This window comes from Dermacentor andersoni, chromosome 3 (genome assembly GCF_023375885.2).
Source record: "Dermacentor andersoni chromosome 3, qqDerAnde1_hic_scaffold, whole genome shotgun sequence".
Classification (NCBI taxonomy): domain Eukaryota; kingdom Metazoa; phylum Arthropoda; class Arachnida; order Ixodida; family Ixodidae; genus Dermacentor; species Dermacentor andersoni.
Genome location: NC_092816.1, coordinates 137,083,139 through 137,102,659, shown reverse-complemented (window position 1 = coordinate 137,102,659; position 19,521 = coordinate 137,083,139). Strand labels below are relative to the sequence as shown.

Below are 19,521 nucleotides of genomic sequence, written 5' to 3'. Positions count from 1 at the left end.
TGGACTCCGAGATATTCATGCACCGGTGCGGCCAAATGGCGGTCGCCGTGGCCGGTCTATGAATGGTAGAAACCGCGGAAAAGGGGTCTGTTTGTGTTTTCGCGTAACATGATTATGTTTTCTCGCATATTCAAATTACAATCCGACACTGTCATGTCTGTATGTTGTGTGTAAGTCGTACTTTACGATTTTTAATGTATTTTAGCTTGAGAAATATAACTAGTTCAATAACTTACTTGCGCCACGTGGAGGGCCTGAGTATGGGTGGTTCGAAAATCTTTTTGTCAAAACGACGTTCAACGCTGGACGCCGACACCGGATTTTCTGCGACACGGTGCCTTTAACGCTATTGCGTTAAGAATCCACGTGAGAACTGCTCACCCCAACAACCCAAGCTACCACCCAGCGTTGTATCGAAAAGGAAAAGAATTTCTAGCGAAGTTCTCCCCACGGGAATCGTAGTTCAAGTCCAAGAAAAGGGCTGGATGAACGATTACCTCGTGCTCGACTGGGTGAAAACCGTTTGGCGGAACCGACCAGGCGCCAATATAAACGGTCACTTTTAGTCTTGGACAGCTTCAGCAGTCACTTGATGCATAACGTAAAGGAACATGCTGTGCCGTGTCGGCACAGACGTGACTTATTCCAGGCGGCCTCACAGGCATACTGCAACCATTGAACGCCAGCGTGAATCGGAATGGATGGCAATTAATCGTGGTGGCCACGAGCAGATGCCGACTGGACGGCTCACGAGGGGATCTGCTTGGCTGGATCCTGTTCGCGTGAAGGTCGGTGTCGACGGACATCGTATCCCGTAGTTTTAAAGTCACTGGGATCTCAAACAGCTTGGACAACACCGAAGATGTGTTCTTGTGGGACGATCGAGTGTGTACCGCAGCACAGATCGAAGTCTGAGGACTCGGCGAGTGACGATGATTGAGTGTTATGGCGACTGTGCCATGTCGTATACTGCGATAAACGGTCTTCGTTCGCCAATTGGTACGTTGCTTTTACTCGAAAAAAAAAAATGAACTTACACATGGCGTGTATCCCAATGGGTATTTGAACTGCTCTGGAGGTCCACTGGACTACCGCTTCTCGATATATCTTGGTCATCCGTAGGACGTGCGCAGATCGCATAAGGGAGTACGGTGGACATCCGCATGATTACCAAGCGCATACTAAGTGGCAGTCCGAGGGGTGTCCCGCGAATGTCTAGAACGGATATACGGATGTTCCACGGACGCAAGAATTCGTTTATGTTTTCATTGCTAAACGTCCGTCAGACATATATACCTATACGACGAACCGTGTACCATTAAAGGATGTCTGCGGGTTGTTCATTTTTATTTATGATCGACTGAATTGCATTAGTGTAAACATTAGCCTTCTGTAGAATCTGTGCTGCAAAGATGATTTACCAATGAACATACAACTTTCACCCATGAAACACAGCTAGGGTCCAAAAGCAAGCTGTTTGCATAAGATGGACGGAAAATCACTTTCACAGATATTTTTGTTCATTTCCATGAAGAAAATATGATTTAATGCATAGAGAGCGGCTAGTATTGCAATTAAAATAACTGTTACAAGCACTCAAACACAGAACTGGTCACGAGACAAGATACTGCAAACCTATAAAATTCAGAGAAAGGGTGCATGCGACAGTCCTGCATTATAAGTGCTAACAACTTAATTAGCACAAACTATGACAAAGGCTGCAGGTAACAGCTTTTACAGCACTATCATAATATTTCCAGCCCCAAGTGCTGCAAGAGTTAAATGAGATCACAGAGTATGAGGGTATCTACTAAGCATCACTATCAGTAATATATATTTAGAAGAAAACAAGGTGGGCGGGACTGCATAACCCTCAGTGTAACAAGTCCGGCTTGGGGCATGTGCGAAAGGTCCAGCACGAATGGCCTAGCTAAGGACGTCCGCAAGAGGATAAGAAGTGGATGTTAAAATTAGTCCGATAATGATATCCCCTGGATGTCCCCAGGACGACTGCTCTTGGACGTTGGGATCTTAGCGTCCAAGGCAGTTTCAATGCCCATTGGGATGAGCCGCACCCTGAAAATTAGCCCTGTAGCTTAAACAAAAAATGTGCGGCCCTTACACGCGTTTATACGGCATGCAGCAGGATTGAATATTTAGTTGGCATTTAGTAACATAATTGAAATCTTTTCCTAATTGTATGGTTCTTCCAGAGAAAAGCTTCTATAGTCCGGACGACTGCAGGGCATCATGCACCAAAGCTGTCAATATAATAACGTACAGGGTGTTTTTTAAGCTACACCAAATCCTTAAAAATTGTCTCTCACAGCACAATTTTAACCCTTGATATAAATTACTCACTGAGGCGGTCATTACTTCTACGAGAAATGAAAATGCCGAACAGATTAATTACCATAATTAGGATAATTAACTCTTCTTTTTCAACAGCGCAAAGTACAAGGACGAGACGAGTGCACATACACAGCGCTGAGATAATTAACATTTTCATTTATTACGGTACATACGAATTGTAGCTAGTGAGTATGCGAGGCATATTGACTTGGAATGAATTTTGAGGGTGTCACGGAAACGAACTGGGCCGATGTCGAAGGCTGGCCGAAGCGAGTGGACGCCAAGTTCGCCTTCTCGCACGTATAATCTGAAAAGCGACGTAAAAGCTTTGGGACGATCCGGAAAATAGCCACAGATGACTCCAGAGCTTGGACCCTAACATATGAAATTTAGGCTACCACCAAAAATTAATCGTAGGTGTGTCACTCTTGTGCACAGACTTAGTCTGTGGGTGGCGTTTACAAGCGGGTACGTGTGCTAGCTAATGTGACGCACCGAGTCTCCAGATTGTGAGCTGTAACATCTGAATATATAATAATATATGTAGGATGTGTGCTAAAGAAGTTCACCAATGATCTTGCGTGCATCGACAGCCCACCGTTGTTGCAGGATATTATTTTAGGGCCTTGGCAAGACGTTAAATCTAGTTTTAATGGGCCACCCAGGTCTTGACTTTTTTTAAAGTACGAGTATGGGGTTGAGTAGACCTAATTGCTTGTTATATGTTTTGAATCATCTTCTGTCATCGCCGTCAACCATCACGCTCCTCTTTCTCATCCTCTTACCCTTCCCCCAGCGCAGAGTAACATGGCTAGATGAACGCACCTCAAGCCAACCTCGCTGCTTTGCACATCATCAAACTTTCTCTCTTGGGGATGGGTACCGGTTTCGAGATATGCTCCGTCAAACTTGCGGTAAAAATGCACTGTTGATCCACTTATTTTTTTAAAGAAAACGATGTTTTATTCATTCGAGTACAAAAGTACCTGGAACACCAATGCATTTCTTCGGACACTTTCATAATCAATATCCCGAAACTATAGCCTCATCTGCGCAACCACCAGCGCTAATCCTGTTCTCGTTGCTCTACATATCGCACCATTCAGCTGCCTTCATTTAACCTTAATTATTTACGGCTCCTCTCTCACCCTGCCAGTTGCTCCGCCTAGGTCAAGTTTTTATCTATGATATTAAAACACCCTTACGAGCACTCAAAGCGCACGCTGCATGGCATCAGCTAGGATTACGGGTCGCGCGATAGTGATCGATCTGCCCAGGCACTGCTCTGCTCTGCAGTTTACCATGCCAACGGCCCGGTGTAGAATGCTATTTATATAAAAAAAAAGCATCGGGTAGCTGGGTCAATTGCTACGGTTGGTAAACCACGATGCCAACTGTTTTATTCAACAATGAGAAGTAAAAATACAATCGTGTGAAACTCGAGCGAAAAAAAAAAAGCAACAGTTAATAAGCACAAGATATTCTTTGAATGTTAAACGAGAGTAAAGGTGCTGGCAGCCGCCTTTCGCGCTTCGTCACAGTGGCATAGAATCGAGCGGAATTCCTGGCTACAAAATTGCGGCCACGCTATATATATAAGCATACATAAACGCTTATAGCATAAATGCTTGGGAAATGTAAACCGTGTGAAATTGCTTTGTCTGACGCATAGAGTCTTTTACAATAATTATTGTATGAAACTGTGTGATCTGACTTAAAGCGCCTACATGACGTTTTCCGCCGACCCTGAGGTGCGAGGTCGCCGACAGCGTCGCAGTGAAAGTGACGGTTTCGGTTTCGAAATAGTCGTCCCACTGTGGTTGGTCGTTCCCCTCGACATTGCCCCTCGATCACTTCGCCGTCATATGTGCAGTGCCTCGTTCACTTGGCGCGACAGTCTCGTTAGTTCATGTTGTGAGTAGCTGCGAATTGTGTGTCGTAGCGTATTTTGCTTGGTTCGAAGCTACTGCCAGCGTTGCTACTGTAAAGCGTGGCTATATAGCGTAGTGCTACGGTTGTGCTTTTGAGCGTTGTAAATCTGCCCCCCGAGTCTACTCAAAATGGTGAGCCGTTCTTACTTTGCGTACTTTATTAAATAGCTGTTTCAGTAGTACTGGTCGTTTGCTAAGTTCGCCACTTCTCACTTTTCTTGTCACCTCTTTAAAAGCTTTTCTGTTGAACTATATAAATCGCTTAGGGAGTGTCAAGGTTGAATTGGCATGCGCTTGAAACGTTACGGCCAAGGAAGTAACAGCACCTCACCCATCGAGTGTTTGCTTTCTCTATTCAAGTACAAGATTTCTACCTGAATGAGCGCAGCTTCAGACGTCAAGCCGGAGAAAATGGGCTGCCTCGCCATAGCGCAAGGGCTTCATGAATTGCCAGATATGTAGCTGCATTAGGGAAATAACAGCCCGTATCGAGTGATTGCCATAAAATCTAATGTCACGTACAGCAATTCAAGCTGAGTATAGCTAGTCATACTGACTCTTGTTCGACGGCGCCTCCGATAGGAAATCTTTTTGGGCCTGTTCACATCGTTTAGGCCATTTTTCTTTCTCTTGGAATTGTCAAAACAGATGGCACATTTATTTCCTCAGCCATGAGGGAATGATGGGGGGTGATCTGACAGTATCTGCACGGTTGTCAAAGTGACACGAGAGGGGGTCATGTACAGCACGTCAAAAATCAATTTAAGTAAAGGTACATTGCAGTAAGTACCCAGCACTAATTAAAAACGCACGATATCAGTCCGGCACCAAAAAGAAAAAGCGAGAAAATCGGCTGAGAACTGTGGTGAAGGTAGCGGTCTGTTTTTAAAAGCTATACCTGATACTGTAAAGTCCGTCATATAACATTCCAGTTTGTTGTGCCTGCTAAGATTCAGTGATTCTTTGTTGCAATGATTCTGTTTGTTCCAAATATTCCTTATTTTGTTCAGCCTTTGTGCTTGTTGGAGTACAGCTTGTATTTCACATTTTTGTCATACAGTCTTGTCTGTTTAGTGCAAGCCAGCAGCTTTGGCTAATTGCAACTGCATATATAAATTTTATTTCAGAACAGGTTGCAATGCCTTCGCCAGTATTGCACAGCCAAGAAGTTGTTTCCACCTGTCATGACACCGATGCTACCACCTGGTACCTTCAAGAACAAGGTTGCCATCATCACTGGTGGTGGCACTGGGATTGGCAAGGGAATGACCGAGATGTTTGCACAGCTTGGAGCCAGCGTTGCTATAATGAGCAGGTAGATCAGCCTATGAACTGTACCGTTTCAGATGGGTCCACAGTATGCCTAGATTTGTTCAAGCGCTTTCGCATAATTTCCCCGAGTCTTGTGTTCAAATTCTACTTGATAATAGGGCACGGATCGAGGAGTATTTTTGATGACCTGTTCCCTACCCTTTCCTTCCTAAACTTCTATTGTCTACTGTCCCGTAAAAGCCACAATCAAGTACTTTCACTGTGCCTCTGTGTTAGGTATTTAGTCTGAGTTTTTTACTGTTTAATCCTGTCAGATGCTGTTCACCATTTCTAGCAAAACTTCTTTTTTTCCCTCTCTACTTCTTCCCTATGTAACCAAATAAGACCAAATGACAAGGTTGTGAAAAAAAATAAGTGGTTTATTTTTAAGACAGTTTACACAATTGTGTATAAAGTGTCTCAATCGTCATGAAACTGGCCTAGGGGTTTTAGTTGTGAAATTGAAAGAAGTGACTCCACTTGGTGAGGCACAGTAGCACCTGCCACTTCATGCAAAATATTCTCAACCAACCCTTGCATCCTTCACAGTTACATCTGGACGAATCTGCTTGTTCCACAAGCTTCACGCCAGTGCTCAACGGCATCATATTGGGCATCTGCGTTCGGCTGTTGAATGTGCATTTTCCTGAAGAAGTTCGGGTGGCAGGTATTGAAATTCATGTGATGGTTTTCCTAAGTTCCTTGCACTTGGCACAGGTGTAATGAGTGCCTCTGCAACCTATAAAAAAATGAATAAATTATGGTGTTTTACGTGCCAAACCACCATCTAATTAAACGGCATGCCATAGTGAGAGACTCCAGAATAATTTGGACCACTTGGGGTTCTTTAACGGGCACCTAAATCTAAGTACACAGGTGTTTTCGCATTTCACCCCCACCAAATGCGGCCGTCGTGGCTGGGATTTGATCCCGTGAGCTGTGCTTAGCAGCGCAACACTACAGCCACTAAGCAGCCACAGTGGGTTACCACAGCCTGTAGTCGGAAGTGCATCAAGACTTGGATCTTTGTCCTCCATCCTTCTGGGTGACCTTTGATATACAGTAAAGAGCTTTCCTACATCTTCAGATTTGCTGATGTTTGCGAATGTCTGGAGACTGTGTAAGTTTGCCCTGCGGTGTGCTCAAATACAATACCATGTGTTAGTATGCGGCTTCCCAGCTCCCATATCCTCTTCCAGAAATTTGGGCACATACCTTTCAAAGTAGTTGTATGGAGTATACAATTCACCTTGCTGTCATTGAGGTCGCTAAACTCTGTCTTAGGTGGAGTAAAATATTGTTTCCTTCTCTATTGTAAGTTCCTCCGAACCTTGTCTGAAGAAGGCATTTCTCGGAGTGATGCATCCAGCAGCTTATTTTCACCTTTGCACACAGAAAGCTTCATGGCCAACCTCATCTTTGTCGCTTTCACCAAAATCTGATGTGTTATTGGAAGCAGTGTTCTCTAGCAATGTCCTTTCCTCTGAATGTGGCGTGACATTGTGGGACCTTTCAGTATGTTGCACAGGATACTCACAAGATCCCTGAGAAAGAAAAATAAACAATAAAGAACCAACGCATGTGGTCGGTTATTACACGAGGACTGAATGGGGGTCACTTCATGTCCATTGTTGTGCTTTGTACACATTTGTGACCACGCATTATTTATGCTGCTGCTAGAGCACTCTTAGAAGCATGGCAATATACTTTGTTGTCAGTACAGTCACAAGAATGTCACACATTTGACAAAATTTATAAATGTTGCTGGGCATTGAAAAAAAAAAGCAGAAAAAAAATATTTGTGCTTGCCTGCTGATGTTGCTACAAGAGTGACCACGCTGTTAGTTTTGACACATATTTAGTGCTTCTTTAGTCAGATGGCACTGCAAATGTGCAGATTGCCAGAGCAGAAGCACAAGATTCGGGTAAATTAAAGAAAGACACATAGTGTTGAATGAATCTGCTGTTATTAAATGCATCTGTGTGTACATAGTGGCGCAAAGGGTTAATTCAAACATTAGTATTATTTCCAGAACATTACAGTTATCCTTCATGTTCTTTTATTTATCATTGCCCCCTGACCTCTCCGTGTCTATGCTTCAAGTATGATCTACCCATGCTAGGTTGGTATAGTCTGTCACTTGCCATTAGACTGTGTAAAAATGTTCATCAACTGTGTTGTGTTTGCATAAAGAGGCTGAGGGAGCATGAGCATTCATGAATAGCTGCTCTCTGCTTGCATTACTGAGCACTTCTATGAAGGTATCTATTCACCAATTTTCAGGCCTTCGCGGTTCTTTCGAAGGAAAGAGGAAAAAAAAATAAACAGACTCAGCTTCAAAACCCATCAAGGCATTTCATATAAGAGAAATTAAAGATATATATGTCAACAAGTGGTTGTTGTTACGGTTTAACAAAGCATTTGCAAGCCTCTAAGGCACCCGTCTCTTCATTAGCTGTTATTACTTTTGTCGTTTTATCTTGTAAGTTTTTTAATGCTCAGAGTTATACCAGTTCTGTCAATGTAAGAGGGTCTAATGGCCTGTATATTTCATAATGTTCCACTTTAACGCAAATCATACATTTTGCTCCAGTATTACCAGAGGAAATTATGGCACCACTGTCTACGTGAGTTTCCCCGTGGGTGTTGTACTATTGTATAAGGATAACGGTGGTGTGGCATGTCTTGAATCTGATTTGGCCTAAAACATGGTCAGCGCTGTGCAAGTAAAGCTTTCTTATAATCAAACCATCATAAAAATATATTGCAACAAGTAAACAAACAAACAAAAAAACATGATTGAAACCAGTGTTTGAGGTATGTCTCAAAAGTTTGTGCAATACGTTTAAGGATATTAATTTTATGAGCTTTCAGATACATCAACATGGTCACCTTCAAAATACTCTCAATTAGACACAGTACACTGGTTCCACCTCTTCTTTCATTACTGGAAGCACCGTTGGATGTCCTCTTCTGCTAAGCACTCCAGCGGCGATGTTGTTTCCTTTTTATTGTCACATCCCCGAAATGTCGCCCCTGGAGCACCAGTTTGCTATTGGGAGAGAAAAAAAGTTGCAGGGTGCTAAATCTGGTGAGTAGGCAAGATTTAGTAGCATACTGATAAAATTGCATGCCAATAATTCGTAAACTACCAGTGTGGAGTGCACAGGAAAATTATCGTGGTTCAAAATCCAGCACCCCTCTTTCGACAAATTTGGTTAAACTCCAATCTTCCAGGTGCTTCAAGACATCCATGTAGACAGCTGCATTCACAGTTTAACCTTCAAAAGTCATGGCACACAACTCCATGGCAGTCAAAAAACACAATCAACATGACTTTAAATTTTGCTTTGTTCTACCACACTTTCTTTCGGCCTTGGCTCATCTTCCTTTTTGCACTTCTTGCACTGTCTTCAGCTTCATGTCATATTCGTAAATCCAAGTTTCGTCCTTAGTGACACCTTCTTGCGAGAATTCGTCACTGTCATCTTAAGTTGTCCAATAAACATTGTTTTCATTGCAACTTTTCCTCAGGCATCAGCAGTTTCAGCATCATCTTTGTGCAAATCTTCTTTATTTACAAATTGTCAGTCATAATCCATTGAACGGCTGACTTTCCAAGACCATGTGCTTCTGGCAACATTCTAAAAGTCATTCGACAGTCACTGAGCACAAGACAGTGCACACGATCGAATGTTTTCATCTTCGCATGAGGCGGAAGCTTTCTGATCTTCCATCGTCCTTGGGGTATTCACGGCCTTCCTGAAAGCAAAGAACCCACTCGAACACATTTCTTTCCTTTAAGGCATACTTTCCATAGGCCTCTTGCAACATTTGATGAATTTCTGCCCCATCCTTACCCAATTCCTCAAGAAATTTAATATTGATCCTCTGTCTGTTCATTGATCTCTATTTCTACAAAGGATAGAAATGGGCTGCACAAAAAGTGCACACATAAAATTCTCTCATTTCGTACAGCAATTTGGGTTGTACTAGAAGGTCAACCAGGTCCCTTCGAGTGGGGAGAGCAGTACCACTGCACTCCCTCCCACTGTTGATGCGAAAGCGCGAACTGGCCCATTGAGCAAAAAAGCCAGGGTCTGTCATCTGTAGCAGCGAAACAGAACCTAAATTTGTATTGGTTATGATGCCATGAGCACGCCTCAGCGGAGCAGAGTGGATGAAAGGGTACGTGAGCAGCAGCAACACCTGCTGGTATGGTAGTGTGCCAGGTGTTGCGCGAGGGGAGAGGGCATAGCTGCGATTCCACACCACCCTCGCTCTCAGAATATTGGCATGTTCCTTGTCCGTGCAAGCTCTTGCCTGCGTTTTAACTGTGTCTCGGTAAGGCCAAATCAAAACACGTCAAGTGTTTCAACGCGCTCGCTTGCCCACAAGGAGTTCATAACTTGAAGGCCCGCTTAGCAGCGTTCAATTGGACATTAATGTTTTTGCATTCTCAACTCATAGGAAGTGCTTAGGTGTCCTAGTATTTTCTTTTGCTCATGCACTGCATTAACTTATGGGACAGTCTGTTATAGTGAGTGCAGGCATTCTTGTCTTTCCTCCAGCTTTAGTAGCCTACTGGTGCTGTTAACATTCCATAGAAATGCTCACTCTGCTGTATGTCCCGATGTGCATGCTGACATTTAAATAAAAAGTGTTTTAGCATAACACTACACCAAATACTGCATTTTACATGCTGTTTTGGCGGAGACTCAATTGGGTGTAACAGGTGGAATTCGGTTGGCCAGACACTTATTTAAAGTGTTCTGGCTCCCTGAGAAAGATCTGAGTCTGAAGCCCCCAGTTCTTAACATTGTCTTATGTACAACACCACAGTGCCACTTTTCTTCCTGGTGTAAGGAACTTTATCATAAAAGTCACTTGCCAGCTGCAAGTGTCATTGTTTGTCATCTTTTGCCTGTGCAGTCTTTAACTGAGCAGTTTTGAAGAATGCAAGTCACACTGTTGTGCTTAATCTGTGTTCAACGTTACTCAGTCTGGTTTGCGTTTTGTCTGACATATCCTGCTAAAACGGAATGCCTATGTAAAATTTACAATGCCCATCTATATATTTTCTTTACAGGAAACAAGAAGTCTTGGACAAAGCTGCCAAGGAGATTTCTTCAAAAACAGGCAGCAAAGTAAACATTCTTACTTCATCGCAGTTTTTATGCCAGTGCACATATGACAGGCTTATTGTGATTTATTAGTGTTAGGCTGCTGAGCACGAGGCCGCGGGATCGAATCCCGGCCACGGCGGCCGCATTTCGATGGGGGTGAAATGCGAAAACACCGGTGTACTTAGATTTAGGTGCACGTTAAAGAACCCCAGGTGGTCCAAATTTCCGGAGTCCCCCACTACGGCGTGCCTCATAATCAGAAAGTGGTTTTGGCACGTAAAACCCCATAATTCAATTATTGTGATTTATTAATATTGTCACATATGTTTTAGTCAGATTGAACATGATAAGTGTCATCATACTTAAGTTGTGAGCTTGCAATGTAAGGGTATTTGTGCATCTTAAGTGCTGTAACCACATGTAGACAGAAGAAAGTATTGCATCACATGCTTGAATTTGTGCAGTCATCTTGAGTAATCTTGAGTATACAATGACACATCTATAAATATGCAACAGTGCGATAGCCACATCATTTGATCCAAGAACTGCTGCCAATCCCACTTGTAGCTACATCTACCTAAGAGTTGTACCTTGGCTTAGAAGGCACAAGCTTGCCCAATTAAGAAAGAATTTCCATTCAAGTTGATTGGTTGCCGACTGGCCAGTGCTTTACCCTGCCACATGATAATATACAGGGTGTTGAACATGACTTGAGCCAAAATTGAAAGATATGTAAATGCTACGTAGCTGGACAGAACAAAGGTAATGTTGTTTGCCGTCGCTTGGAGACACTTAGATTATTTTCTGCATTCTGCCTAATTTCATTAGTCTTAATTAATTAATCAACTTTTCAAATATTATAATTGGATGAAAAGTGTCTGAGGAAGTTGCAGAGCAACATGAAAAACTCTCGATACAGCTTTTTGTTGCTTAATACATGCTGCATAAAAGTGTTTTTCGAAGCGTGAAAGAAGCCCGCGAATACGCGTAAGGGACCTCGACTGGCGGGTTGTGCAGAAAATTACTCTCTAGATCTTGGAAGTTCGACCTTTTGTTGTTGTGTAGGTGAAGCCCCAAACTATTGGGGAACACAGTTGCAGGCTTGTTAGTTTCTTTGTCATTTTTCTTGCCACTGGAGACCTCCATTTCTGGTAGTTGTTGCACCCCTCCAGCAATTGCTTCACCAGAGGCACTTCCCAATCGACATCTATGCCGTCAGCAGCAGCACCGGTCGCTGTAATGGCAGCCCAAAACCAATTTGTTAACCTCGCCAGAAAGAGAAAAAATTGCTCCACGCTGTTGGCGTGTATTCAGGGTAACCGACCTAGAGTTAGTTTCCAAAGCCACTTCGGTGTGATCATATTAGTGAAGGATCAACTATATTCCTGGTCAGACGTGCCAAACTGTTGGACATTGTAAGGAACTGGTGCAGGAATTCCAAGGTGGCGCCACCACCTGGTTTCCAGTTGTAGTGTATTCGGGCATGTCATTACAACGTAAGGCTTAAAGGGCTTCTCACCAGGTTTGGCCATCCTTAACAAACTAGAATAGTGCATGCAGTGCACTAATGATTATGTCTGCAAAGTATAACGGCACTGTGCACTACCGAAAACAGCTGAAGTTTGAAGCTAAACAGCATACACCTTCCCTCTCGACAACGGCTCCCAGCCAGAGAGTCAATGTCCCATGCACAAATGCCCCTTCGCAGTGCGTGTTTCGTCACTCACCATCAGTAATAATGCAATGTGGAAGGCGCAACGCCGCAAGGACAAGAAAGGAGGCGGGACTTAAAAGGCAACTACAGTGCGCTTTTTTAACCATATGAGGATATTGTGATTTTCAAATGGCATTGACAGTCCTATCATCCGTAGGGTGGTTCAGTTTGCTTAGAAATTCATCAGTAATTTTAGATAACCAATAAACAAGATACCATAATTGAAACGGGTAGCTCCTTCATGTGTTGTCACGATGAGTCGATAACGTCAGATCCTACACTACCATGATGTAAATATGCTGAATGCGTGCTGAACACGCAGTACACATGGCGCTAATTCCAAACAAGCGAAGCTGATGATGTCTCCTGACGACACAGGGAGCTTCTACAGATATTTCGAACTAGGCAGCGGCGGTTTCAGCGACACTGGCATTGTAGTCTCTGACACCACAAACACAAGGTGGCCAGTAAAAAATCATCAGTCAGGAACACAACCAGTCTTTAAAATTGGTTTTCAGGAAAACTAAATGACATGCAGCCACATCGCTTAGCACAGATAATCAGAGTGTAAAAGAGAATGTAATATATTCAAAACTTTATTATGATCAGTGGACATAAAAAAATCACCGGAGTTGCCCTTCGATGCCGTGGTACATCTCACAGCTCCGGTATGGGAGAAGGCAGGGAAGGAGCACCACTTGGTGACTCTGTGTTGACGCAGAGGGAGAGAGCATCCCCATTGGCACTGGCGCTCACCTTGTGGTGGCATGGTAACAGGATGGTTAATTTCTCCTCTCTCCTCCATTAATGGACCGATATAAAGAAGTATTTCGGTGAAAAACCTATGAGATGGCGGTTTACAGCTATCAGTGTATATCATGAAAATTTGTAATGGGGCCTGGAGAGGGGTCTTTTAAGGTACAGCATAAGGGGTAAGTTTGGCATCTGTGAGTGTCTTGCTGGATAGCCCAAGTACTACAGGTGATGAGCATCCCCCTTAGGCACAGGCACCAGGCACATGGGACCTGTTCCAAGGTGATCTGCTGTCAATCTCCAGGCCTGGGTGATAAGAGGCGTTGGGGCCGCCTCAGCCCATGCATTAAAAAAAACTTGTGCCTCTATGATATCTTGTGCTGCAGATCTTTGCCGTTGCAGCAGACGTGAGAGACCCTTCTGCTGTAGCCACAGCAGTGGACAGGTGCCTTGACGAGCTTGGCTTGCCCGACATTGTCATCAACAACGCAGCAGGGAACTTTATCAGCCCTACAGAGATGCTGTCCACCAATGCCTGGAAGACCATCGTGGACATTGTGCTCAATGGGACAGCCATTGTGACATTGGATGTGGGGAAAAGGCTGATTGAGGCTGGGAAAGGTAAACACTCATTGACGTTGGCAACTTCAGCATGCAGCTGATGGATCAGAGTAGAACAGGAAAGGACGTCCCAAGTGCTGCAATGCAATGAACGTTTATCAGAAAGTGGCAGGGAAATGTGGACACATATCAATTCGCACAGCTTTCCCTCTTAGTTCAGTATAAGCTTGTGCTATGTTACCATGCACATCTCAATAAATTGGGTGAAGAGGTTTATCACCTTAATTATTCAATTTGGGTATACTGGCTTCGTGCCCTTGGCTATTGTGCATACTCTGAATGGTCAAAAGAAAGAAAAGAAAAAAAAGTCACAGAAATAAAAAAAATTGAAGTGTGTGGAGCACCTGGAATAAATGCATCTCATTAGTTTGCTATATGTAGCCATATTGCAATTGCTGACCAAATCAAACTAGGGGTGGGGGCAGGGATAGGTTCCTGATCAAATGGCACGTGAACAAACTTTTCTCAAACTCTTCACTATGCTAGGGAATCTTCCCTTGACTTTTGTGAGCAGGTCAATGTGCACTTGGTCATAGATCTGTCAGGGCTTCCAACTACTGCTTACTAATATACTAATAATTTTTAACTGGCTTCTGAGGTTAAAGCATTGTAGCATCATTGAGCTTGTGATTATACACTTATGGACCTTCTGTACTGTCTTTAACAAGCACAACTATATTCAAGGGCTGCAGTAAATGGTGAATGCTGTTAGAGCTCAGTAAAGCGCTCTACATTATTTTCGTGCTTCTTGATTGCTGTTCTCATTTTTTTATTTCACCTCAAGATTGCTTTCCCACTTCTTTGGTCTGTTAAAGCCTGAACCAAACTGCTCAAAATGAATCGTAGCTCTCGCCATATGAATTGCTGTTCTTATAGCTGGTATGCCATATTCCTAAAACTGGCTGCCACACTGAGAAGATGACACTGTCCACCTATGTCCCAGTTGCAGCTTTTTCTTTGAACTAGTATATGTACCAGTACATGACCCACCAAAGAAACAAACAACGTTGAGGATTATTAAATGCCAGTATTCATGAGGTGTGTCAAAAAAGATTGCCACACTTTGGAATTACACGGGAACTGGGTGAACAAGAAGAAAGGGGGTTAACTGAGGGGCCCGATTATTAATAATCGTAAGATGAGAAGCCAACAAAGACACCAAGGACAACATAGGGGAAAAAACTTGTACTTACTAATTGAATTAAAGAAATGATAAATTTAACGGCAATGAAAGTGGATGAACAAACAACTTGCCGCAGGTTCGTGTTCGTTAGTGCTCATTCAGGCTTGCATAGTTTGAACTTCTAGTGCATGTTGAGGACCCTGATGTGATCTAAATACAAGTCATGGGCTCAATCTTGGAGAGCAAAGCTTTCTTAGCGAACCTACATGCCCTGGTGGCGTAATGGCTTTCGCATTGCACTGCTAAACCCAAAAGTGCAAGATCAAATCCCGGCCACGGGGTCTGCATTTTGATGGGGGCGAAATGTGAAAACACCTGTGTACCACACATTGGGCGCACGGGAAAGATCACCTGGTGGTCTAAATGATTCCGGAGTACCTCACTTCGTCATGCCTCATGGCATGCCTCAATGTTCTTAAAATTGTGTGTAACGGCATTAAGTCTTGGTCTCCCAGCATAACAGCCTGATGGTCTAACCATTAGGCCACAATCACGCATTTGCCTCTCTCGTGCCACTGCCAAGTAGCTCTTTGAGATGTTTACCGGGTGCGTCACGCTTTGTAGCATTTGTGGGCAGATGCATGTGTGGACGAGGCATGCACCAATGTGCGTGAGAGAGCCGCTTCCTGAACGCTTTGTTTCATATCCATTCCAATGTGTGTGTTGTAACTCCATAATTTTTTTTTTCAAATCTATGTTGAAGGTTTCTTATAAGGGTATGAAGTCCTTATTGCTCCTGTTGCTGCAATCATTGTATGCCCTTGATGCCAAAGTGTTGCTGCAGCAGCAGTTAAGAATATAGAGAAGGGTTTAAATGGTGCAGTAATGTATGTCATGCACCATAGCCACGGCACCACCTCCAGGCCAGCTACGGTGATTAGGTGTGCATGTTGTTGAAACTTCGGGGTGGAGGACAAGAGATGGACTCTTGAAGCATACGAAGAGTAACAAAAAGTTTTAAAGTACAACAAGTACAATGATAACAGAAAATAGCATACATATAGCGGTAAGAGCACACCAGACCGACTGGGCGAATGTGGCGACTTTCTGATCTGAGAGAGAGAGAGAGAGAGAGAGAGAGAGAGAGAGAGAGAGAGAGAGAGAGAGAGAGAGAGAGAGAGAGAGAGAGAGAGAGAGAGATACTTTATTTGCCACTGCAGGGTTGGAAGTTGGGGCAGGTAGGCCTAGTGTGGCTCCCTGGTGGGGGCGACGTATTGGGCCCACAAGACGAGTGCCGATGGGCCGGCTCTGCCTTAAATGCTCTTGCCAACCCAACATTGGGCAAAACGAGGTGGGGCGGGTGCTGATATCACCCACATCGCATTCCTTCTTGTTGCGGGAGAAGTGCTTGATTGTTGGTGCTGGGTGCCATCGGGCCCTTCACTTTGACCCACGAGAAGGGGTGAGCAGTTCAGTGGAACTTTGAAAGCTTGAACTGTGGCACAGAGGCAAGGAACTCGAGGGGGCAAGCAGTTCAGTGGGTATTTGAAGCATGGCACAAGGGCAACAACTACAGAAAAAGCCGGGGAGCACCCATCAGAACGATAGGCATGTAGTGGGGCACCATAACATGCCTATTCTTGGTGCCACACCAAGGCTCATGGCATTTGGTTCTTCACGCCATGTTCCCAGCTGTGAGAAGCTACATTTAGACAAAGCAAATGCCATGACATGTTTGTCTGTAAAATTGTGCTGCATGAGATATGAGAAAAGCCCTTGTATCATCCTACATTGTTCTTGCATGCTGTTGTTCTTGCATGCTGTTGCTCATGCATTCTACTGACAGAAGCTTGTAGCTCAACACTTGCACTTGCCTTATGCTCTGTCTGCACTTCATCAAATTTGCAGGATTTAATGGAAGCCACTCTGACTTGCTTAAGTCTGCAAAGGTTTTCATGTTTTCTCCACCAGGTGCAAACTTCCTGGCTATTTCTGCAACCTACACAAAGCATGGCTCTGGATACGTTGCGCCAAGTGCAGCAGCCAAGAGTGGTGTGGAAGCACTCATGATGTAGGTTGGCATCATTCCTTTAGGTCTATTTTGTTGTTTTCATCCATCATGGTGGCTTAACACCTATCATGTTCTCCAAAGAGGGAGCCCAAGACAGCCTCCCCCTTTGCAAAACGAACACATACCTTCGAGCAGCACATACCTATGAACACATACGTACAACACATACCCCCAGTTCTGCACTGGCAAAATTGAGCAGTGAGCCCCTCCTCCCATTGTCTATATGTGTAAATGAGGCACCTACCTTTGATGCTACCCTGAATCTAACCTTGGGTTCTGGGTGCGATTCCTAATTGCGTCTGCCATGTTTCAGTAGGCGTGAACAGCAAAAACTCGTGCTTGCTCAAATGTACCGTAATATCCCGACTGTTCACTCATCCCTGAGATGTCAGACTTCTTCAACTACTGTATTTTCTGCTGTAAAAGGCAAATTTTTTTCTTCCCCAAATTTTTGTTGCCGTGTTTTATGCAATGGTGGAACTTGTAGAGTGATACCTCGGAATGAAATCGGCGGGGAAAATGCAAAAAAAAAAAATTGCTTTCTTGGAATTTTGTTGTTGCGAAATGGGACAACCACAGACAGGGAATGCATTGCAAGATGAAAGCTTAATGTAAAAATGCTGTTAACCTGCTTTGGCAAGCCTTGCTCGAGGGCATTGAACTGAATTGCCGACAGCACAAAACCATGCATCGGTCAGTGGTGGTGGCACTGCTATGGAGTGCTATCCTCAATCAATTGCTTTCAGAGGTACGATCACTCACATGACATTTTGCATAACTTGACACCCGCCATAGTGCACCAGTGTTTTTCCAGCACATGCTGTGACCCGTAGATGCCGATGCGTCTGGTGCCAAGCACGAAAGTGATGGTATCTCATATCCCAGAAAGCGATCGACGGAGAATCAAGCTTCTTTGCGCAAACCTCCTTCTAGCAACGCCGAATCTGCATGCATGCCTTTTGGGTGGCATCACCTATCCCTATATTTTGCCCCCTACAGAAGAGATCAGTGGGTGATACCAAAATCTGCGTTCTTCAAGTAGGGGACCCGTGTTCTCGGTCACAGTCACGGCCACCGGCATAGCAGCTCACGCTGCAGCCGCTATCTGAAGTGCCATAAAGAAGTCCATGCTGGTGGGACATGGATTTTTTTGTTTTTGCTGCACTTTTATCACCAACCCAGAGCTTGTGCACTGTGCTATGTACACGGAAACCGTTTTCACACGTTCATAAAGACATGCAACCGTGCCATTTGAAACGGGTGATCAGCAAACAAGATGGCAGCCATAAAGTGTTTGCAGTGCATGTGATCGCTTCCAGTGCTTCACTTTTCTTTTTTTCGTCAACAAAAAAATGGTGGCGGCTTTGAAAGTGGGCTGTGATGGCTGTTTATACAATTTAAGTGGGCAGAAAATGCATTTGATCATTCTTTTGTACTTTGTTAACATTACACAAGTATAGTGAAACCTTGTTAAACTGTAGTTGGCTGGAGCTCAGAAAAAGTATATACTAAACATTAGTATTGCTTAACCGAAATAGCACGAGATCGCCCACTTACATGTATGTCAAAAACGAAACACGGATAGAGTGCGATGAAAGGGCAAAGACATGCAGTATTTATTCACTTCGTGTGACAAAAGCCTCTTATTTTTGTTTGATTCCGCGGCGGCCTAGCAGCGATAACAACGACCTCAAGCTTACTGAATCTGCGAGTCAGCTTTTCAACCAGCCCTCTCTTCTCGGCAAACACACGCATGGCATATTCCTAGTTCTCTGTGCACGGGTGCGGTAGGGCTGCAGAAGTCGTGGGAAATCTTTTTCATTGTGGGGTGCTGTTCTCTTCACGACGATTGCATTCATGAGGCTGACATAATGCGCAGCTTTTGCCACTGTCGAGCCCGAAGTGCCCGCGCTTTCCGTGTTGTCTTCATCACTGTCGTTAGGGAACACTTCGGCAACAGATGCCCGTTTGGGTTTCCCGTTTGGGTTTCCTTTGTAGCAGTTGCTACGAATGGGTGGATGTCTGATTTTCCCTTTATTTCATTTTTCACAAACATACTTGTGGCTGTAACCCAGTATGGTAGCCCCAAAGGAAAGAATTATAGGAAAAGTCAAATTCAAGCCAAGCTTTTGGAATTGTTCTTCTAAAAATCTTTTCCGTTTAATAATGAAATGGCGGCAGTAGAAGTCAACGGTAGATCCCTGTTGCATGCAATCGCCGACTTCTTCGTGCCACGTTCGATAGCATGAACGATACCCAATTTTTCTTCCATGATGAGCACCTGGTGTTTTTTATCAGAGCTTTGGCATGATGCGAGTCTTTGCTTGCACGACGTTGAAATGATGTTGATGTTGATGTGGATGTGGCTTCATGCGCAAACGCACAGGGCGCTCGGAGGCCATTCTGATCTCTGAGGCTTGTTCTGACGAGCGGCCTGATGGGGACGATGCACCGCCGTGATTGCGCGATGAAAAGTGGAAGGACTACGTGTTAACCGATACGTACGCAATAAGCTGGT

At 44.1% G+C, this 19,521-nt stretch overlaps 1 protein-coding gene across 1 annotated transcript in view; it reads left to right on the top strand.

The window, feature by feature from the left end:
* Positions 1 to 4,181: 4,181 nt before the first annotated feature.
* LOC126525176 (2,4-dienoyl-CoA reductase [(3E)-enoyl-CoA-producing], mitochondrial-like) overlaps positions 4,182 to 19,521 on the top strand; it is a 34,576-nt gene continuing 19,236 nt past the window's right edge. The window contains exons 1-5 of the mRNA XM_050173228.3: positions 4,182 to 4,415; positions 5,411 to 5,598; positions 10,685 to 10,742; positions 13,575 to 13,809; positions 16,904 to 17,003. Of these exons, the coding sequence (XP_050029185.2) occupies positions 4,413 to 4,415; positions 5,411 to 5,598; positions 10,685 to 10,742; positions 13,575 to 13,809; positions 16,904 to 17,003 (584 nt within the window). The 5' untranslated portion in view covers positions 4,182 to 4,412. The remainder of the gene's footprint in view (positions 4,416 to 5,410; positions 5,599 to 10,684; positions 10,743 to 13,574; positions 13,810 to 16,903; positions 17,004 to 19,521) is intronic.